The sequence below is a fragment of the Macaca thibetana genome, chromosome 3 (assembly GCF_024542745.1).
Source record: "Macaca thibetana thibetana isolate TM-01 chromosome 3, ASM2454274v1, whole genome shotgun sequence".
Lineage (NCBI taxonomy): Eukaryota > Metazoa > Chordata > Mammalia > Primates > Cercopithecidae > Macaca > Macaca thibetana.
This window is the reverse complement of record NC_065580.1, coordinates 158,588,696-158,612,755: the sequence shown is the minus strand read 5'-3', so window position 1 is coordinate 158,612,755 and position 24,060 is coordinate 158,588,696. Positions and strand designations below refer to the sequence as shown.

At 42.5% G+C, this 24,060-nt stretch overlaps 1 protein-coding gene across 8 annotated transcripts in view; it reads right to left on the bottom strand.

Annotated features, from left to right (window-relative positions):
- Positions 1 to 24,060, bottom strand: part of ERG (ETS transcription factor ERG) — a 203,034-nt gene that overhangs the window by 30,414 nt on the left and 148,560 nt on the right. For all 8 annotated transcript variants that reach the window (XM_050784572.1, XM_050784576.1, XM_050784575.1 and 5 more), the window contains one exon: positions 13,143 to 13,294. In XM_050784572.1, the coding sequence (XP_050640529.1) occupies positions 13,143 to 13,294 (152 nt within the window). The remainder of the gene's footprint in view (positions 1 to 13,142; positions 13,295 to 24,060) is intronic.

Here is a 24,060-nt window from a genome sequence, read left to right as displayed (position 1 = left end):
GAAGCCTCTTATTTGTATCTTAAGTTACATGGTTATTATGAAATCTACTTCAGTAAATTGGAATTTAAAACATAAATAAAAGTAAACCATTACACACAGAGTTTCAGAGTTGTACTGTTAATGTGCTCTGTATGTGGAATGGGAGTGGGGGTATAAGCAGTGGGAGGCAGGGAGGAAGGCTGACATTTTAAAAAAATATTTCCATGAAACAGGACTCTGACCTAGTAGAGTTCCACTGTTGCCAGGAAAATATTGAGTAGATATTTAAATCTGGCAAAGGGGTACTGCATTGCCAAAGACATACTGTGCCTTTGTGAAACAAAATGCCTCACACAGGCAAACATCCTATTTCAGAGGCCCCTCTAGAGAAATGAATAAAAGTAAGATTAAATAAAAGCCAAACTGGCGATAATGAAAGTCCTGAATGTTATTTTTCTTAAATAATATCAATGAAAAATATTGGCTTCCCAAAAGAAAAAAATTATTCTTGGTTATGAAAAAACATCAAAACATAAAAACTAAAATGTACCTCTAAGCCATATCACAAGCCTAGTGAGGTGTTTGTTTTTAAATCCAGGCCCTGGGCAAGTCAGCCAATCTGCTGTCCAAGACACTCATAAGCCTGCAAAAATAAGATTTAACATCTTGCATCCTCAGGAGGACAGAAGTTACATTTACAAAGCAGGCCCAATAGAGAGAACTGGCTTAAATTTGAGCAATGATTCATTCCATCACAAATGGAAATTTGACCTCAAATAAAGAGCCTACCTCAAGGCTGTTTCTGAGCCTTTTAAATTTAAATTTCTAACTTACATATAGAGTTCATTTATTGTTTTGGTGTTGATTTCTAATTTTATTGCACATTGGCCAGTGACTAGAGTCTATATGAAATTAACTTTTTATTTTATTTTTTTGAGATGGAGTCTCGCGCTGTCACCCAGGCTAGAGTATAGTGGCATGATCTGGGCTCACTGCAACCTCTGCCTCCCAGGTTCAAGTGATTCTCCTGCCTCAGCCTCCCGAGTAGCTGGAATTACAGGCACCCACCACCATCCCCGGCTAATTTTTGTATTTTTAATAGAGATAGGGTTTCACCATGTTGTCCAGGCTGGTCTCAAACTCCTGACCTCAGGTGATCCACCCATCTCAGCCTCCCAAAGTGCTGGGATTATAGGCGTGAGCCGCCATGCCCAGCTGAAAATAACTTTAAAAAGTTCCGGTTTGTTACTCTTTTGGCGGCCTAGGGCATGGTCAATTTTTACAAATGTCCCTTGATTGCTTAAGAAATGCATATTCTCTAATTTGGCAGTACAGAGTTCTAGAAAAAAACAATTGGTAATGTATATTTAATTTTAATGTCACTGATCTATCAATTACTGAGAAACGCAAATTAAAATCTCTCACTAAGTGGATTTGACTATTCCTTTTTGCAGTTCATTACATATTTCAAGGCTATGTTATTAGGTACATGTAAGTTTATCATTATTATGTATTTTTCATGAATTTAACCTTTTTTTCATTATGTAATGACCCTCAATTATATCCAGTCATGCTTTCTGCCTGAAAGTATATTTTGTCTGCTTTCTATTTCTATTTTTGTCAGCTTTTTTAAAATTTGATTTTGACTAGCATATCTTATTCTGTCAGCTCTCAATCTTTGTTTGTGCAAGATGTTCTTGCAAACAACCCATAACTGATTGTGGAATATTTTTTAGTCTAGTCTAGCACTCTCTGTCTTTAATGGCAAATTTGGTATATCTACACTTATTATTACTGATCTACCTGATTTTTACCATCTTACTTTGTGTTTTAGGTTAAACTTTCTTTGTCCATTCTTTATTTCTCCTTTGCAAATGTCTAATCAGATTGATCTACTTCACTTCATTCACCAGTTTTCTTTGTTTGTATTGGTTTGGCTCTTTGACATTCTAGTTCTCTTGTTAATCTTCAAACAAAATCTAAGCTTAATCATCGAATTTATACTTTTCCTAAATAATGCAAGTAATTTAGAAAGCTTATACCTGAATCATCCATCTCTGATTTTACATGACAATGTTCGCTCATATTTTTACCCCACTGAATTTTCTACTCCCTACTTAGGAGGCTGTGGTTGTCATTTTACAGCCATTTCTTTCTAGATCTACCCTCACCTTAATCAATTTCATTGCTCTGATTTCCTTCCTGTATCTCACTCCCTTCTTCTAGGATCCATCCTTAAAATTAAATCTTTTGTTATTTTCTGAAGTGAGGTTCAATTAGCAACAAACTCTCTTTTTGACTCCTTCTTTTATGTTCTTCCTTAATATTTAAAAAATCTATTTATTTTATACTCTTTATCCAATACTTTAATTATTTAACCTTCTTGAGGGTTTAATCATGTTCATTGTTTCTGTTAAATCTTGGTCGGGAGAGATTCTTTCTTCAGCTGTTTTTTTGTAACTTGCGGGTGGCAGAGTCATCTTTAGCAGGTCTCTATCTGCAGGAATCTGTACAGCATAGGTTGAAGATGTGTCTCTCCATGAAGATTTCGTATTTACTTCTGCCAGGTTTCCCAGATGATCACTAGCCCATGACCATTTTTCTGTATTAATTTCTCAGCCTGAGAGTTCCTGGCACACACTGGTGTGTGTATGGGGTGGGGACTCGGGTAATGACAGGCTCAGTTCTGATTCTCTGCTTTGTGCAAGCCCAAGATTTCATTCCTTGCCCCTAGTTGACCTTTAAAACCCAAATCTCTGCATTATAACAACATAGGACAACCAGGTGTCAACATAAGAATGTGCTGCTCTGCTCTATTCTCACTTTTTTCCTTATTTTAGTCCCTAAGGAGTTCACTGACTTTCTTCCCAGCTCAGCTGTGCATTTAAAAGGATATTAAACTCTATGCAGCAATTCCAGGTGTTTTGCAAAAGGAATGTTTTTCAGGTCCTTTTATAGTAACCTCTCTATTTTACTAGAACCAAGAGCCCTCTCTGCATACTTTTTACCTATTTACTTTGAATAGTTTTCATTTTTAATGCAGCCATCATCCTAACTCATGTTATGCTTTACTTCATTCATTTATTCATTAATCAGTTGTCAAAAATTACTGATACAGATTGTATAATCCTCTATGAAAGATTCAAAAATGGTAAGAGTGCCTGTCCTCAACTTGTTTGAGAATCTACAGTTCTGTGTATCTTATTTTAAAATACACGACTAAATTATTTTTGTGAGGCTCTAAACATAGCTTTGTCATTCTGACACACTGAATTATTCCGCTGGATGAAACCATTCTCAACTAATCATCTTGTTTTTGGATAATGATCTTTATTGTTCTTTGTTTTCTTTTATTGTTGTTGCCTCCCGTTAGTTATTCCATTACAACATTGCGTATACTCATCATGTTTTAGAAATGGAATGGCTTGATCCACTTAAAGGTTTCTCCCTGCCTGGGTTTTCTTTCTTTGTCTTCTCTTTAAATGTTGCTATCCCCAGAGTTTCATCCTTGGTCTACCCCTCACCTCTCTCCATAGATATCTTTGGACATTCTTATTTGCTCTCATGTTTGAACTACAACATGCATGCTGTATTATTTTCCTAGGGCTGCTATAATCAAGTACCACAAAATGGGTGGCTTAGAAACAACAGAAATTCATCGTGTCATAGTTCTAGAAGATCAAAGTCTGAAATCAAGGTATCAGCAAGGCCCTGCTCTGTCCAAGACTATGGATAAAATCTGTCCTTGCCTCTTCTAGCTTCTGGTGCTGTCCAGCAATTAAATGTTCCATTGCTTGCAACAGAATCAGTTCAACCTCTGCCTGTCTTCACATGGAGTTCTCCCTCTGTGTTTCCACATCATCTTCCCTCTTTGTGTGTCTATATCCAAATTTCTCCTTTGTGTAAGGACACCAGTCATTTTATTAGGCTCACCCTAATGACCTCATCTTAACTTGATTAAATCTGCAAAACCTCTATTTCTAAATAAGGTCACATTCTAAGGAACTGGGGGTTAGGACTTCAGTATATCTTGTGAGGCAGGCACAATTTAATCTGTAACAGGCAGCTGTGTCTGCCAGTCTGTATCTTGAGTCCCCAGGGTGCTCTCGCAGATGCCAGACCCAAATATAAACAGAAGAGCTGCACTTTTTATCCCAGGTACTATTTAAGCATGTCACACATATCGTTATATTTAATCCATACAGCACCACATGAAGTAGGAATTATTATCATCCATATTTTGTTGATGAAAAACCTGAGAAACAGCAAGATTAAGTAACTTCCTAGATCCCACAGTTAGTACATGGCAGAGTTTAGAACTCAAATGCTGTGACTCCCGATAAAGGACTTTCCATCCTGAGCTCTAGGCCCACCACACTGCCTGGCAGGTGTCCCAGAAGCATCTTAAACACAGGATGAACCAAACTGAAATCACCTATTTTAAACATGTTTTTTGTATATTCATTAACACCTACCCAGCTGCTCATGCTAAATCTAAGCTGTCTTCAATTCCATTCTTCTCTTTGACTTTCAAGAAAAACAGATAACACCATTAGCACTGTAGAAATGTAAAAATCAGCCCTGGGCAACACAGTAGATTATTTTGCAAAATTCCCTCTCCACTTCCTTTATTTACTTAAGTCTTATTTGAAAAGGCTGTTGCAGAATGTCTACAACAATTTAACAAACATATTCTCTCATCCCATTCCTGTGTTCTCCCTTGGGTATTTTTGTCAGCACAGCTTATTAGGAAGAAGAATCCAGACTCTGGAAGTAGAAAGAACTGGGTTCGAATCCTGGCTCTTCAAATGATTGGTTGTGACATCTTTGGCAACTCTCTTAGCGTTCCTAGTTCTAATTTCTTTACTGTAAAGTGAGAATGATAATGAGTACCTACATCATAGGGTGGTCACATGATTTAAATGAGATAATACCTTTTCTACAAAGTGCATGTCCAAGTGCCTGACAAGAGTGCATAGCAATAGATAGTAGTTGTCATTGCTTTTTAAAAAAATGATTTGATTTCAGCCTCACATTTAACCTAATGGTGGTTTCCTCAACCACGATTAAGCTGATAACTTTAAAATACATATAATAAACTTTGATGTTAGCATTTCTATTTTAGTGGGTTTTGTTATTTAGTTGTTCGAGCATAGCAGGAATTTAAACAGAAGATTAAAGAAGCATGTCCCATCATATCGACAGAGTGGAAGAGATCCTCAGGTGTGTTCAGGGATGTAACAAAGAAAGATGAAGACAGAAGTCATTTCACCAACAGGTTCTTATTAGGCCTGAGATTAGGCTCTGGTCTCACGCAGTTGTGCAAGTGTCCCTGGGACAGCCATTTCACCTCTCTCAGTCTTGATTTTCTCATGTTTAAAGGAAGACTGAACTTAGACCACCAAGAATCCTGCAACCCCTGTGAGTCTGCGATTCCCGCTAGTTAGATCTAGATTACCGTTAACTCAATAAATCACATTTACTCTCCTCCACACAGAATCCAAGTGCTGGCTGTGTTGTCTGGTGACTGAGAACACGAAAGGCATGATCACCACCTCGCTCAACTTACAATCTAATAGAACAGACAGGCTTATTAATAATTCATGCAAAGAGGATCGAAAACATAATATATCAGCCATCAGGGCTTGGTCGGAGGGTATGTGCTATTACTTGTTAGTCACTGGCTTTCAAAGCCCAGCGTGGGAATGTCAATATTTAAAGAGGATCATGTGAAAACTATGCAGCCCTCTACCACTCTGAGAACTCAAGATCCCTGCTTTACATGAAACCAGACTGCCGAAGACTCATGCTGGGCGGCTGTCCTCTACCTCTGCTGAGCTATTCTCTAATGTAACTCAGCGCTCATAGAAGATGTCACAAGAAATAGGCTGTTGAAATGCAGTGCTGCAACTGTGGCAGGAAGATGGCCGATGGTCGGGTGTCTATGGCCACAGTAGCCCCAAGGGGTCCTTCTTTTAGGATTCTATACTGAGATAAACATTGTCTTCCCTGTGAAACTTCTTTTTTGAAAGGAAAAATTATTTCCACAAATAACTCTTTTTATTTTGGCTGCCAGGAAGCTCAAAGCCATATTGGAAACTTAAGTATAGCATCTTAGGCAAGCTTGTGGTCAAAATGGCTACATTTTTCCCTCACATGCTCTTGGTTTCTCATTTGTATTTTTAACTGCCTCAGCACTGATTCCTATCTCCTATTCGATAAGTTGTTTGGGCACAAGTCCATCAGTAGTTTAGTTCACAAGGCATCTCAAATCCTTTGCAGAATATCCATATTTAAGTAAGTATATACGTGCATTTGAGAATACAACATGAAACAAAATGAAGTGTGGTAACAAAAGAATTGGTAAGATGTCATAAGAGGAGTGATTAATTTGCCAGAGGATCAAGCACGGCTCCCTTGACAGGGCAGATTTCAAAGCTGTCTGGAAGAAGGAGGAAGAGCATTCCAGAGAGGGAACCACCGGGACAAGAACACCAGGTGGTGAAAATGCAGCGTGTGAGTTGGGGATGTGGCAGAGGAAAACGGCAGAGCCTGCAAAGGGCTTTCGGAATCACATCATCATGGGTATAAATGAAGCTTTTCTTGATTCATCCTGTTATACCAATCTTCATTCCTCACATGTTCTGAAACACTGGTCTGAGTCACTCATTTGGGCTCTCAATCACACACTCTTCTGTCCATCAAAAACTACTTACCCCACATGGGTGGGTCAGCTACTTCTGACGGCCTTCGGTCATCTCCTCGGTGATTAAGAGTAATGGGAACTCAATGAATGCTTTCTAATGGAATAGAAGGGTCCTAGCATGGGGGTCTGAGTCAGACACAAATCATGTAGCTTCAGCCACACGTGTTTGGTAGGCAAGAAAAGGTGATTTTAAATCTCATTAGAGCTTTTATTCATAGTGAATGGAACCCAGTAAGAGTTTAACGAATTAATAAATAATGAAGAAAGTGAAGAGATACAGTGAAGAGATGAATGTGGCTACTCTTTATCTCTAAGATTGCTGATTATTGCAAGGATCTATGCTGAAAGTGAGTTATTTAAAAAAATAGAAGCAGGGGCATTCGAAAAGCTCAACACTTTAGCACCTATTTTAGGGAATTAAAACAGAAAAAGAGGCCGGGCATGGTGGCTCACGCCTGTAATCCCAGCACTTTGGGAGGCTGAGGCGGGTGGATCACCTGAGGTCAGGAGTTTGAGACCAGCCTGGCCAACATGGTGAAACCTTGTCTCTACTAAAAATACAAAAATTAGCTGACCTGAGATCCCACCTACTCGGGAGGCTGAGGCGGGAGAATCGCTTGAACCCAGGAGGCAGAGGTTGCAGTGAGCCGAGACCATGCCACTGCACTCCAGCCTGGGCAACAGAGCGAGACCTCCATCTCTAAATAAATAAATAAATAAATAACAGAAAAAGAAAAATCTTTCAAAATGCTATAAGCTGCTAAAGCCAGAGTCCTATTGCATTTTGGTCAGCATTTTGCAACTTTTAAGAAAAGTTAATGGAGACTGTGCCTTCCTCTTTGTTAGCCACTTGGTTAGCACATCTCCATGTTCACGGCCAACACCTAAAGAGTAACAGTAACTACCACAAGGAGTGATTCTTCATTTAAAATGTTTTTGGAATGTTAATGTGATACTGTTCGTCATTTCTATTCTTCCTTTGTGCCTATCCGCCTCTTCTAAAAGTGATAAACTATATCTTTGTTAAAAATAATTCAAGTCTATTAAAGTAAAATTTATATCTTCTGTCTTATCTAGATTAGAACTTTTCAACCTTATTATACATGAAAATTGCAGATACAATAAGCATGTCAATAATGTAAAATTTCCAACCCCACACCCAGGTTTGGAACATTTGGAAGTGTGTGCGTGCGTGTGCATGTGTGTATGCATGTGTGCGTGTGCGTGTGTGTTCGTGCGTGTGTGTGCGCACGTGTGTGTGTCTGGGAAAGGGTCTCACTCTGGCTTCCTGGTGGGAGTGAAGTGGTGTAATCATGGTTCACTGCAGCCTCAAACTTCTGGGCTCAAAGAATCCTCCTGCCACAGCCTCCCAAGTAGCTGGGACTACAGGAACCCACCACTACACCTGGCTAATGTTGAAATTTTTTGTAGAGATGGGGTCTAACTATGTTGTCCAGGCTTGTCTTGAACTCCTTGGTCTCCCAAAGTGCTGGGATTACAGGTGTAAGCCACTATGACTGGCAGGAAATGTGTATTTTTAATCATAAATTTTCCAGGTAATCTTGATGCAAGTGGTTCTGACCATACTTTGAAAAACACTTTCTAGGCTGGGTGCGGTGGCTCACGTCTGTAATCCCAGCACTTTGGGAGGCCAAGGTGGGCAGATCATCTGAGGTCAGGAGTTTGAGACCAGCCTGGCAAACATGGTAAAACCCCATCTCTGCTAAAATTAGCCTGGCGGGCACCTGTAATCCCAGCTACTCAGGAGGCTGAGGCAGGAGAATCACTTGAACCTGGGAGGCGGAGGTTGCAGTGAGCTGAGATTGTGCTATTGCACTCCAGTCTGGGGGACAAGAGTGAGACTTTGTCTCAAAAACAAAACAAAACAAAAAAAAAAAGAAAAAAAGAAAAAGAAAAACATTTTCTAGTCAACCTCCAAATTACGCTGGGCCATAAAAGAGCCAAGTAACCAGCATGGGGGGTGACACACTTATCAGACCACTCTTATCACAACTGGTTTCACTGAATGACACTTGAATCTACAACAACGCAAGAAACTGCCCGGCCCTATGAGAGATCCACCTAGATTTATAGATACGTGCACCAAATACATAGATAAAAACCAGAGACGTGAATCACGGCCTAACCAGTACCCTTCGGGAAGGCACAATCAACAGTCTTGCCAGAACAACAGGCACAAACCAGGGCTGCCCAGAATGCCTGGTGACGCTACTGGTTGATCGCTTTGCTCATGACTCCCCCTATCTTCCTTAGGACAAACAGAGGAACACATCTTCCTCCAGACTCGGAATTAATAGCTGGACCATCTTTTCACATTTGCTTTCTTTTTATCCTGTGGACACTGAATTGCCCCTTTCACACTGCCTGATGATCCCTCGAAGCCAAACAACACCTACCTTTTGCAATTCTGCAATATTTAAAAATTGCAATTAAAAATACACACACACACACACACACACACACACATGCATGCATGTAAACCTCACTCCTGGTTTTATTCTCTCTGTTAAACTCTTATTTTAGTTCATACTCCACATTCCTTTATTTTTAAAAAGTGGATTCTACCGTGCTCTTTCATATGTATCTACGTGAGCTTTCTTAAATCTGTTCTGAAATAGGAGGCAGTGTAAATATATCAAATGACAATCTACATTTATTCATTAGGGACATTTTCTAGTTGACACTTTCTTATGGGCTTTTTTTGACACTTTTTTATGGGCTTCTTTAATAACTCAAGATCATGAGTCTCAAAAGCAGGGATGAGGGAAACACTTCTCAAAACTGGATTCCAGGTACCAGAACTCAATCTGAACACGGACAAAGCCTCCCAGCTCCTCTGTGGCTTTATCTCTCAGTCTCTACACAGTACAGATTTTCTCATCAGTGTTTATTAGGACCACTGTTATTTCTAGTGTGTAAACACTGGCATGTATTGACGATGGTACAAATGTTTAGGAATAACTAATGGTTTAATTTGTTTTTTCATTCAGCTATCCACATGGTTTGCATTAGTGCCAAGCAATGTCTCTAAGTAGTAAGGACTATGTGAACCACTCAGAACCAGGTCTGGATAAATATTTTTGTGTACATGGGGCACTCTGTGCCCCAACTCTGCCTTAGTGAGGTGCCTGGATACCATGGAGATGGATGCAGCAGCTGAAACAGCTTCCTGAGGTCCTGCAACCTCAAGGTCACATTGGAAAATTGTCCAGATTGTGCAATGAAGCTCCGTGTATGTGTGTGTGTGCGCGCGTGTGTGTTCATCTCTGTGTATGAGCACACATACATGAAGCTTGACCAATAACTGAAAGACTCACAACTTGCAAAATCAGCCACAACTAGTTCTCTTACAAACACTATTAACAGAATAACTGCCTACACTGGCATGAAGCAACTGAAGGAAGAAAGAGCTGAAGAGGAGAGTACTTCGCTCAGAAGAAGGGAAACAGCCTTTACATCAAAGCTTAATATAAGCCAGTTTGCAGAGCTATCCTTGCATCCATCCAGCTAACATTTGATGAGCACCTACTATGTATAAAAAAGTCCTGAGTGCTCTGACTTCAGTTGATTCTCTGTTCTCTTCCCCACACAAATATCTCTCTTATTTTCTAAATACTTTCCTTAGTGTAGAAAGACTCAAGTCTGGTCCTACTGAAAAGAATATTTATGATATCAAATCCTATTGATGGCCTCATGGAAATACAGCCTCACCAGTTAAAATATGGTACCATGCATTACCTGTTACGTCTGTGATTCAATGAGCAATTGAACAAAGAATCTTCAGTGCAGGCCCCCTCAGATGGATTCTCTCATCTTTGACATCTAAACACTTTGTCTCCTTTGAAGAAATTATATTCTTAAAGAGGAGGGCAAAGGGTAAGATGGGTTAGGGGGCCTCCTTTAGGTGTCTACTTCACTTTGTTCACGCCCAGCCAGTGTCTGGACAACACGCCCCTGCCCTCCCGCCTCTCCTCCAGGCACATCCCAGCCCTCGAGCTTTTCTTATGTGCCACACATCTGAAATGAGCACCTGGGACATTTGTGTTTCTATTTTTCCCATCCAACAGGAACAGCCCCCTGTTCCGAGGCACAGCAGAAAGCGAGGCAGTCCTCAGGCATACAGCTGCATTGTGAAGATCAAACCAAATGCATGGCCTCTGGACCTGTCAACTGCCTTTCAGTAAATACTAAGGACAGTTTTCTCCCTTTCTTAAAGCACACGTGGAATCTACCATCAGTGTCTCCTATAAGTCTTAGAAAATGCTTTGAAATCAGGCACAACCCCAAAGGATGGCCCCTTTCACACCCCACTGCATTGAACCAGCTTCACGTGTTTGCTGAAAGCCACATGGTGACAAATCTAAGGTGAAACCCAGGATATAAATCCAGGCCAGATGTTTTGTGAAATACCCTGCACTCCTGAACTCTTCTGTCTAGAAGGTGACAGAAGCTCACTGGGCATGATCGGACTCTGGTAAAGGGAAAATCACACCATGGAGGTAATCTAACCTGTTTGCCATCACACTTCACAGATAAGAATTTAGGTGACCCCAGGAGCAAGGGAGAATTGAGTTTGTGCAGATTTCACCCATGCATGCCCTTGGCTACTTTGGCAACGAGGAGTAACTTGTGCAGTGCAGCTCAGTGGTGAGGCATCCGTTCATCCATTCTCCACTCCCTTAAGATTCACTGAGGACCTCTTACATACTGGGCATTGCAACTGGCCCTGGAGATAGGGCCTTTGTGGGGCTTACGTTCTATTCAGGGAAGAGGATAATAAGAAATTTTTTTTTTTTTTTTTTTTTTTTGAGATGGAGTCTTGCTCTTGTTGCCCAGACTGGAGTGCAATGGCACAATCTTGGCTCACTGCAACCTCTGCCTCCCTGGTTCATGCGATTCTCCTGCCTCAGCCTCCCAAGTAGCTGGGATTACAGGCGACTGCCACCACGTCTGGCTAATATTTTTGTAGTTTTAGTAGAGATGGGGTTTCGCCATGTTGGCCAGGCTGGTCTTGAACTCCTGACCTCGTGATCCGCCCACCTCGGCCTCCCAAAGTGCTGGGATTACAGGTGTGAGCCAGCGCGGCTGGACAATAAGAAAACTTTTACATAAACATGCAATATATTGGCAGATGGGAATGAATGAAATCAAGAAAAATCAGGCCAACAGGAGACTGGCAGCCGCAAGTGGAGAGCAATCCTAGATGGAAGTGCTCAGGACCCGCCTCCCTGAGGCCATGACATTGGCCTGGATACCTGGTGAAGGAAAATGATATGGAACTACCTGGAACCAAGGGTTTCAGCCTGAGCTAACGCCACATTCAAATCCCTGAGGCAGGACTGCAGGGTGACCGGATGGCTGAAACTAGTAACAGGAGGGAACCCACAGAAACCGCTGTAAGCAGCTGAGATTTAATCCAATGCCAACAGGTAGAGACTAAAGCAGTAAGGCAGACCTGCCTGAGTCCTAATTTGGCCTCTTATTAGCCAAATGCCCTTAGAAAAGTTGGTGGACCTCTCTGAACTTCATCTTCCTCATCAGGGAAATCACGAGAAAGATGCCCATTTACAAAGATTGCTTTTTTGAGATCATGTTTCTAAAGCGTTTATCCAAATGCCTCCTGTAGGGTAAGTGTTCACTGACTGCCGACTGTTGCTGTTATTCTTGTATTTCTGGTTTTTATGTAGCATGCATCCTCTGAGGAGCTTTAAGTCATTCTTTCTATTACCTTTAGTTTGCTAAATAAATAAGTTCTTGGCATGTCTTTCAAGTTTGAGAACTATTCCTTGGGGTTGGTTTTGAATTGTTTGTGGTAAAGAGTTACTCTGGTTATTAGAATCTGTATTACAGGCCAGTGATAGCTGGAATTTTAGATGTTTAAGAACATGTAAGACAGCAATATATGACTCCCAAATGTTTATTTTGCCAGATAAGATAATTTTAAAAACAAACAAGTCTATCATCTATCACAAATAGCACCTCATGAAGGACAGGATATTTGGCACAATAATCTCCAAGAAGGGGCAATTCCTCCCTAGAAAGGTCACCTTTCATAGATATACACAGATGTGTGCATATGTGTGTGTGCACAAGCAAGCCTGCATGTTTGCCTGGACATCCTCTTTCTCTGTCTTTCTCCATATGTAGTCTGTGTATTTTTCTCTACGTGGCAAAATAAAGAGCTGGGGCTACATATTGCTGTCTCACATGTTTTTAAATTCTGAAGTACATAAACAAATGTATTTTTCTCGCTTTGCTGTCAATCCGTGAACATGTCCCCATACATAGACCTCTGCCAGCTCCTATTTACAAGCCCTGCTCTGGGCAAAGGAGATGTGATCAATGCCACAGGTTGGGGAGAAGAGCTCCCCGAGGCTCAGCCTAGCCTCGGGGAAGTTGTGATCTGCCGAGGGCAGTGAAGCTGTAGGCACCTGACCTGCTGGCACGATAACTCTGCGTTCGTTCGTGGTCATGTTTGGGGGTGGCATGTGCTTCTCCTCCATGTAGCTGCCATAGTTCATCCCGACAGTGTCTGGGCTGCCCACCATCTTCCCGCCTTTGGCCACGCTGCATTCATCAGGAGAGTTCCTGGAGGAGGAGAAGAAATGTCCTTCCATTACAACAGCAACCAAAGAGCACGTCTCCAGCAACTTCTCACAACACACAGAGAGAACCAAAGAAGGGCAAGGCGGAAGAGACTGGGGGAGAAAGGACAAGTGTGAAAAGCCAAATACAGGTGGGGTGCCGTGACTCACGCCTGTCATCCCAACACTTTGGGATGCCAAGGCGGGCGGATCACGAGGTCAAGAGATTGAGACCATCCTGGCCAACATGGTGAAACTCTGTCTCTACTAAAAATACAAAAATTAGCTGGGCGTGGTGGTGTGCCTGTAGTCCCAGCTACTTGGGAGGCTGAGGCAGAAGAATCTCTTGAAACCGGAAGGTGGAGTTTGCAGTGAGCTGAGATCGCGCCACTGCACTCCAGACTGGCGACAGAGCAAGATTCCATCTCAAAAAAAAAAAGAAAAAAAGAAAAGCCAGATACAGTGCCTTGCCTTCTGTCCTCCCAAAATGCATAGTTTGAAGGCTTAACTCCCAATGTGATGGTATTAGGAGAGAGAGTCTTTGGGAGGTAATTCAGTTTGATGAGGTCATGAGGGTAGAGTCCCATGATGGGATTAGTGCCCTTAGAAGAGGAAGAGACCAGAGCTCTCTCTCTCTCTGCCATGTGAGGGCAGACCAAGAAGGTGGCCAAGCCATCTGCAACCCAAGGACAGAGACCTCACCAGAGACTGGCCCTGCTGGTGCCTGATTTTAGACTTCCAACCTCCAGAAGCATGTAAGCTCGAGTCCCGTTGCTTCAGCCAGCCCGTCTGTGGGGCTCTGTGAAGGCAGCCTGCACAGGCTAGGACAGTACCCACACTGGCTACACAGAACATGCACAAGGGAGGCGGAACTGCCACCTGGCTTCTGTTTCTTAAGCAGCTCCTCCAGAAACTGTCATGTCAGAACTCCATCTGTAACGACTGACTGGGAATACTTGCAGGGAACAGTGAACTGCTCTTTGTTCTCGCGGTATGAGTAAACAGGCAGAGTAGACAGATGCTGAGAGGCGGCACCAGGGACACTCGCTGCTCAGCGAGGTTTATCCTGGAACGATGTTCCTTTTCAAAACCTCAGAATGAAATCCTGCTGCTGAATGTCAAATCCCTGCAGCCAATCTTTACATACGGAGCTTTGAAGACTCACAGTGCTCCAGGCTTAGATGCAGACAGGAAGGGCAGAGAAGGGTGGGGACGACGCTAGGGGAGGCCTCATGGGAGTGGACTCCAGCAGTCCTAGAGGACCCCTGGGAAAGGGATTTGGAAGGAACTGTGTGGATGCAGAGAGGGGTCAGCTACTGACTACTGACCTTGGGCAACAGGTCACAGGGCTGCTGTTAGTAAGGCAGTCACTGTCATTTGGATAAAGTCAAACCTACCTTTCTGGAAAAAGAAAAGGAAACCATTTTAAACAGTGAGATATGAAAGCTACAGGACATGGATGAAATCGCATCTGATAGGGAAATGCCAAAAAGAAAATCCAGTTTAGGTCTGGGAGCGGTGGCTCACGCCTGTAATCCCAGCATTTTGGGAGGCCGAGGCGGGTGGATCACCTGAGGTCAGGAGTTCAAGACCAGCCTGATCAACATGGAGAAACCTCGTCTCTACTAAAAGTACAAAATTAGCCAGGCATGGTGGCGCATGCCTTTAATTCCAGCTACTCGGGAGGCTGAGGCAGGAGAATCCCTTGAACATGGGAGGTGGAAGTCATGGTGAGCTGAGATCACGCCATTGCATTCCACCCTGTGCAACAAGAGCGAAACTCGAAAGAAAGAAAGACAGAGAGAGAGAGAAAGAAAAGAAAGGAAAGAAAGGGGGGGGGAGAGAGAGAGAAAGAAAAGAAAGGAAAGAAAGAGTGGGGAGAGAGAGAGAGAGAGAAAGGGGGGGGGGAGAGAGAGAGGAAGGAAGGAAGGAAGGAAGGAAAGGGAAAGAAAATCCAGCTTAAGCAGAAAACAGAATGTACATGTCAGTGCCTTCTTAGATGGCTAACGCATAGATGGCTAACCCAGGGTCACTGTAGCTGAGGAGTATTAATATTCAGGGTCTGTTGTCTAAGGTGGATTTCCAGAAATGCCTCTCAGGCTCTATCCAATGCACGTATATTTTTCAAATTCCTGGGAATCTGGGAACCTTCACTCTTTCTGGATTTCAGATTTCTATCCCAGTGTTTCCAGTTGTGGGATCCCCTCCAAGGAACCCTCATTTATCTCCTCCACATCTTGTTAGTTGGAGTTCTGCAGGGAACTTGGAGAATCAAAGAACTATGGGCTTGGCATGGATGTGAACTTCAAGTCTAAGGAGGTCAAAACTACCTGAGGCAGGGGAGCACTTTCTGAGCGGGGTGAGATGGAGCGGGTCATTCCACACCTGAAAGTCATAGCTGGGATGTGGACAGGAAGGGACAGTGTCGGTTTAGCATCTGGGAACTTGAAAATATAGGTTTGTTCTCAGCATCACTTACAAATGTGTCTGAAGCCTATGGAGGGTTCTTAGGTGTTGGCAGTGAAGAGGGTGAGCCGAGACTGCCATCTGCGGATGGAGGTTAGAGTCAGGGTCATGCAGGACTCAGGCCCTACCACAGGCCTGGAATGCACAGCCCTGCCTGATGGCATCCTCACAGCTGTGCTAACATGAAGGAAATTTTAAAATAATAATGGTCTGAGTTCCCATGAAGTAGATCCTGAATATTTCCACCGCTGCCTACACATGCATTATTTCCTCTTGATGCTATTTTTCCTGGCTTCACACATTTATCTCTAAAAGACCCATCCTAATATCAAAACACAGTGTCTTCACTTGACACTGAGTTTCCTATTCCTCTGGAAAATTCCATCAGTTGAGTAGACGGTATATGTTTTGGTATATTTGTCTCAAGGAGAGAAGTTACTAGGGAAGAGAAGTTAGAGGGATTAGGTTCTTTAGGATAAAGACTTTACCCAGATGATGTGAGTAACTCAAGTAACAACTATAAAATCTAGACAACCTTTGTTCAGATTCAATCATTCACTCATCCATTTAGACAACTGCTATTAAGTGCCTGCTGTATACCAGGCCCCATTAATTCTTTCTTTTCCAACAATGCAGTTAACCATTTGAAAAGTAAAAGATCAAAGAGATGAATAAAATTATAGAAACAGCCCAGGTGTGGTGGCTCACGCCTGTAATCCCAGCACTTTGGGAGGCCGAAGTGGGTGGATCACCTGAGGTTGGGAGTTTGAGACCAGCCTGACCAACACGGAGAAACCCTGTCTCTACTTAAAAAAAAAAAATTAGCCGGGCTTGGTGGCACACGCCTGTAATCCCAGCTACTCGGGAGGCTGAGGCAGGAGTATCACTTGAACCAGGGAGGTGGAGGTTGCTGTGAGCCGAGACCTTGCCATTGTACTCCAGCCTGGGCAACAAGAGCAAGACTCCATGTTAAAAAAAAAAAAAAAAAAAAGGATTACAGAAACAGGGGACATTGTGGATTTTGAACCCTTCAGACCAACCCCTTTTTTTCTTTTAGTTCTTTATAGTTTAATTTTCATATCTGAGGACAAGAACTCTAGGCATAGATCACAAGAGTTTCCCTATGACATTAAAGTAGATCCTTCAGGCTGGTTGCGGCAGCTCATGCCTATAATCTCAGCACTTTGGGAGGCTGAGGCAGGCAGATCACTTGAAGCTAGGTGTTCGAAACCAGCCTGGCCAACATGGTGAAACCCTGTCTCTACTAAAAATACAAAAACGTCACCAGGCATGGTGGCGCATGCCTGTAACCCCAGCTACTCAGGAGGCTGAGGTGGGAGGATCACCTGAGCTCAGGAGGTGGAGGTTGCAGTGAGCCAGGATTGTGCCACTGCACTCCAGCCTGGGCAACAGAGCAAGATTCTGTCAAAAAAAAAAAAAAAATCCTTCATCAAATCTGGATATGATGAACTATTAAAATGCATTTTGTGAGAGCTTTCTAAAAATATGAGTAAATATTTAAAATGGGGTCAATGGTCAGTAAAGCTACTCTGTTTTCATTTTGCAACAACATCCAATTCATCTCATTAGATTTTCCCATCCCAGCTTTCATTGTGGAAAACGGCAGAATGAGGCCATCAGACCCCATTTTCAAAACTTGCACCTTTAGGGTAATGTTTTTAAACTCTTTTTCCATTGCATTTTGTTTTAGCTTAGAGAAAGATAGAGTCACATTTTTTTATTATTTCAAGTGTTTTTTTGTAATAACTCTGAGGGACCTCCAACCCCAAAGAGAGGAAATGGTAACGCCACAGGGTCACTGAAGTGCTAGACTTCAACCGGGTATTCAACAAATATCGGTGAAGCAGGCCCCAGTTGTTGTACTCTCACTTTTTAGTCTTTTTCCCTTGTTAGTTCTCTTACAATTTTTTTTCATTTTTATCTTCTTCTTCTTATTTTTTGAGATGGAGTCTTGCTCTGTCGCCCAGGCTCAAGTGCAGGGGCGCAATCTCGGCTCACTGCAACCTCCGCCTCCTGAGTTCAAGCGATTCTCCTGCCTCAGCCTCCCGAGTAGCTGGGATTACAGGTGCCTGCCACTACGCCTGGCGAAGTTTTGTATTTTTAGTAGAGATGGGGTTTCATCATGTTGGCCAGGTTGGTCTCGAACTCCTGACCTATGGTGATCCTCCTGCCTCGGCTTCTCAAGGTGCTGGGATTATAGGCATGAGCCACTGAGCCCAGCCTTCTCTTGCAAAGTTTAACAACAAAAGAGCAGCCTTAACGTGTTTGGGATCTGTTCTGGGAGCTCAATAGTTATCAATCTTCACCACAGCGAACTGTGTTGCTGGCATCATCTCCACTTTCCAGAGGTGTGAACTGAGTACTCAAAACACAAGGGGCTGGCTCCAGGACTCACAGCCAGGAGGAGGTAGAATGAGACTTCAGTGCGGGTGGCCCCAACTCTCCATCCCTGCTTCTTGACCCTGAACAGAATGACTCCACAAAGTAAAGGCAAGACAATGTCCTCTAAAAGGTAACTAGATCTTCATTTCAGGAAGGCATCAGGGACTCCCTGACTCATACACTACTCTGGTTTAAGGTGTACACTGAAGCACTCATCCTGACATACTGTCCTACCCTGGGACGGTTCATTCCCTGAAGAGCATGTATATGACACAAGCAGGGCACATACATGAGATGCAAATAAGAGGGGTGATTCCTGGAGAAGAAAAGAATTTTCAAAGATATCTGCTTTACTTAAGGAAAGGATGCCAGGCACAGTGACTTACACCTATAATTACAGCATTTCAAAAGGTCAAGATAGGTGAATTGTTTTAGCTTAGGAGTTCAAGACCAGCCTGGGCAACATAAAATATGTATTTACAAAAAATACAAAAATTAGCTGGGCATGGTGGCGCACCTGTAGTCCCAGCTACTCAGGAGGCTGAGGTGGGAGGATCACCTGAGCCTGTGGAGGTTGAGACTGCAGTGAGCCGAGATCACGCTACTGCACTGCAGCCTGGACAACAGAGCAAGACCCTGTCTCGGAAAAAAAAAAAAAAGAACAAAAGAAAAGGAAATTTTACCACATTTCAGAGAACTGCAAAGTGTTCATTTGAAAGTCTCACTATAAATACATTTTTGGCTCTGTGCCCAGGTGTGATAAGAAAAGACCCACACTACACAAATGTGTGTCTTGATTACTCCACTGCAGCCCCACCTTCACCGGGCATTCCGAGGCTCACACATCACCAGGGAAAAAGTTCCCACAAACCGCTTGGTACGTCACCTGCACCAAGCGCTGCCCAGCATAGAGGACCATGTGTTCTCCATTCTCAGATTTGGAGGTTCCAGGCATTAAAACAATGCACATGGCAAAGAGCATGATGTGCGGGGAATGAACAGTCCTGAAGCAGGACAGTGTGTCAGGATGAGTGCTGCAACGTACACTTTAAACCAGAGGAGTGTACGGGTCAGGGAGTCCCCGATGCCTTCCTGAAATGAAGATCTAGTTACCTTTTAAACATATCCATACTTTCAAACATACACATACAAACCTTTTAAACATACACATACTTGCATATGTGTGTTGCAGCAGTTCCTGAGAATATTCTCAGGCTATTCAGCAGGTGCCTGTCAAACAGATAATCATTTAGTAAATATTAAATGTATCTGTCTTACTGTTTGGGGTAGAAATTTCTTTATTGCAAATAAGCATTGTTCAAGATATTGCTCTCAGAGATTCCTTTGAGGACAAATGAAAATCATTTTGTCTTTTTAAAAAATTTCAATAGTTTGGGGGGAACAGCTGGTGTCTGGTTACATGAGTAAGTTCTTTAGTGGTGATTTCTGAGATTTTTGTGCACCCATCACCCAAGCAGTAAACACTGTACCCAATGTATAGTCTTTTCTCCCTCACCTACTCCCACCCTTCTGCCAGAGTCCCCAAAGGCCATTGTATCAGTCTCATGCCTTTGTGTCCTCATAGCTTAGCTCCTACTTATAAGTGACAACATACGATACTTGGTTTTCCATTCCTGAGTTACTTCAGTTAGAGCAATGGTCTCCAACTCCATCCAAGCTGCTGCAAACACCATTATTTTGTTTCTTTTCATGGGTGCATAGTATTCCATGGTATGTATATATGTGTATATATATCTATATACACACACACATATATACAAACACATATATACATATATACATATATATATACACACACATACACACACACACCACATATTCTTTATCCACTCATTGGTTGATGGGCATTTAGGCTGGTTCCACATTTTTGCAATTGTGAATTGTGCTGCTATAAACATGCATGTGCAAGTGCCTTTTTCACTTCCTCTGGGTAGATAACCAGTGGTGGGATTGCTGGATCAAATGGTAGTTTTACTTCTAGTTTTCCATACTATTTTCCATAGTGGTTGTACTAGTTTCCATACTGTTTTCCATAGTGGTTGTACTAGTTTACATTCCCACTGGCAGTGTAAAAGTGTCCCCTTTTCACCATATCCATGCCAACATCTGTTTTTTTTATTTTTAATTATGGCCATTCTTGCAGGAGTAAAATGGTATCACGCTGTGGTCTTGATTTGCATTTCCCTGATAACAAGTGATGTTGAGCGTTTTTTTCACGTTTGCTGGCCATTTGTATATCTTCTTTTGAGAATTGTCTATTCATATCCTTAACCCATTGTTTGATGGAATTATTTATTTTTTTTCTTGCTGATTTGTTTGAGTTCCTTGACGATTCTGGATATTAGTCCTTTGTCAAACACATAGTTTGCAAATATTTTCTCCCACTCTGTGGGTTGTCTGTTTGCTGATTATTTCTTTTGCTGTGAAGAAACTTTGGTTTAACTAAGTCCCATCTATTTATCTTTGTTTTTGTTGCATTTGCTTTTGGATTATTGGTCATGAACTGTTACTCTCAAATTCACATTTTCAGTTCTGGGTTCTATTTGTCACCCACAAAGCATTAGTCTTGATGGTCCTATGCAATATGTGGCATCAACAAGAGTAAACAGGAGCTGGGAAGACAGATACTTCCCTCTGCTCATAGCAGGAGAAATTCCATGTTAGCCAGGGGTCCCCAAGATGGGAGGGCTGGTTCAGAATTCTGAGAAAGAATTGGACAATGGCCCAATGGCTGGGGTATTAAAAAGTGAGCCATGACACTTCACAACTCCCTGGCAACACCCTTGGGGCCACACAGTCTCAAACTCCTGAGCTCAAGCGATCCTCCTGGTTCAGCCGCCCTATAAATAGCTGGGACTACAGGCCACACTCCTTGAGAAATGTAACCTTTGCAGCAATCTCACACTTTTCCATGGCATTTGGTCATAACTGTGGTCACTCACAGGAACATAGAAATAGTGTAGGAAGACACCAAACCTTCGTGATGAAAATAAAAGCACTGGAGATGTGCCCAATGAAACTGGTTTATTGAGCTTCAAACAATAATCTCTCTTAAATAGCAGTTGGAGAATTAAGTTCTAATCATTTAAAATCATGAGTACTGACTTCTTAAAACATACTAGCATTCTGAATTAATGATAAAAGGACATGGCAAAGAATATCAAATACATTGGAAATTTTGTTAAATTTGAATTAAGGAGAGAAGGCAGACACATTGCTAAGCCCAGTTGGGTTCTCATAGGGTTACTGAATCAGAGGGCTGGAAGAAGCCCCGTTTCCAAGCCCCTGGGCATGACTGTCTGGAAACCACTTGGATGAACAAGAGTATACCTTCGTTAACAGTTTTTTAGGGAGGGGCTTCGTAATTTTCCTCTGAAACTCCAGAGTTCTATTTATAAATATGTAGAGTGGTTTTAAGCATATGTTATTCCTCTACCTGTGTGTAAGCTATGTGAAGTTTGAGGTGGGTTATAAAAATGCATATAAGACAAAATAATAACATAAATAATTAACAGAATAAAAATGAGTGGAAAACAAGGGCCAAAAGGGAATTAAGAGATAAAAGCAGCCCACTGAGTAAGCTTACTATTTAACCTGCTGAGGTAGGATACCAATTCAGCTCTGAGCTTTCTACTCACCAAAGCAAAGATGGAAGTGCATCTGATGACAAGGTTTGAGGTATTAGTAAACTACCTACAAACCAGTTATTCAGCAGAAATAAAGCTCTCCCTGGGCTAAGCTTTGAGGGTTTTTCTCAGGGCTTCTCATGAAGAAAACTGGGCTATGCAGTAAACAATATCATTCCCAACATCTCATAATACATCTAAGACCATCTCGCACAGTGCCAGGAGGAGCTGGTGGCAGAGTAGGACACTCCCTGTACACAGTGGTCCCATGCTGCCATCCACAGAGGTCTGGAGACGGCATGTCCCCAGCCTATCCTCCATACTGGCTGCTATTGGAAAGATCAGACCTGTCAGAGAAGTCAGTGCAAAAACATGAAAAAAATCAGTAATTAAAAAATGAAAAAACCTTGAGAGATGCAGTGTTATATATGCCTCTAGTTTCATAACTCCCAAATTTCTAGATTTTACTTATTTTACTGTTTCTTAAGAGACACGGTCTTGCTCTGTCACCCAGGCTGGAGTACAGTGGTATGATTGTAGCTCACTGCGATCTCAAACTCCTGGGCTCAAGCGATCCTCTTTTCTCAGCCTCCCAAGTAGCCGGGACTATGCACACATGCTGCCATACCCGGCTGTTTTTTAATTGTATAGATAGGGTCTCACTATGTTGCCCAGGCTGGCCTCTAACCCCTGTCCTCAAGCAATCCTCCCACCTCAGCCTCCCCAAGCACTGGGACTGCAGGCATGAGCTGCTGCACTGAAACCCCTACTTTCTAGATTTTAAATTCAATTTACCAATGTTAAATAGGGTCATGCTTATGTCTCCAAGAGCACCAAAGGCATTGTGGGTAAAAATATCTTTCCAGGCCTCAGTTGGTTAATCTTCCAACCAGTATTTCACTGTTGACTAATGATGAGCATGGCTCCAGACTCTTTTCATGTGTTTATGTTTTAATAAACATATGGATAAAGCATTTAACATGGTGCCTGGCACATGACCACGCCAGGTGTCAGCTGTTGCTGTCAGTTCATTTCATCTGCACATCTCCATGACAGAAATACTTGAAAGCAGGAGCCTTATTACAGATGAAGCACAGAGAGGTTGGATAGCTTGCCCAAGATCACACAGCCAGTAGGGAAGAATTGGGATTTGACTCTAGATAGTCAAGGTCTCAACTCCAAGTACTTCACTTCCCCACTCTAGCCCTTGCTTGGTAAATCCATGTGAGAAGTCTTTCATAGACCTAAAGCACCATTGAATGGAACCTCAGAAAACTTAATTTCATCACTCTTAAGTATTCTAAAAGAACATCTTCTGAGTGGCCCTGAAGACAGTCATGGGCGAGGGTTACAGATGTGAGCTGAGCAGGGCAGCCACGAAGGAGCAAGGCGGGGCCCCGTGGGAGACTTGGAAGGTGGCAATGTTTATGTGGAGATATAAATAGGTTTTGATAAGTTTGGTCTAAAAGAAATAGTCACCTCGATTTGCAGCTAAGCATTCTATGCTTCTCCCCAAAACTTCATTGATGTGCCCAACAGGGTGCATGTTTTACACAGATGATGGGCAAACATTCGTAAGTGCAAAAGGAAACCAGACAGAAAGTCCCCATGACGAGAGAGCCGAGTGGGAGTGCATCTGACTCTGACTGCAGGCCCAAAAAGATGGAGGTGAGGATCAGGCCAGGAGCTGGACCACTGTGGAAATAGTCAATCTAATTTTTTAAGATTAAATAAGTCCAAGATGAAAGCCTCCTTGAGCTATCGCCATACATAACACCCCTTTAAAAAAAAAAGCAGGGTTGGGGGTGGGGACTAATATTCCTGAAAAAGCATACTGAGAAATGTAAAATTTGGTCTTTAGTCTTTGAAAAACAAAATAAACTTGGCATCTGACTTTGGTTTTCTCACATCAGAGTCTACTTACAGCGAGGCAGTTTCCGTCATGGAAAGAACCCGCAATGAAATGGCACAGCCGTGGCGATTAGCTTGACAAGCATGGAGCCTCAGCCCTTGTGGGTGTGAATGGGCCTCATTTATCCAAGAACGGCACTGAATACATCCCAGGGGGACAGCCCCAAGCTTGTTGGCCACATTAAATCTGATTCACCCTCACTTCAGAGCACTTAGCAGGGGCCCACTCCTTGGAGAAAGTCCAAGGCAAGTCAGAATGTAACTGTGGAAATCAGTACGTCTTCTTCTTTGAGTCAGTGGAGGCAAACCCCCTAATCCTGTTGAAAATCTACCTGTTCTCCTA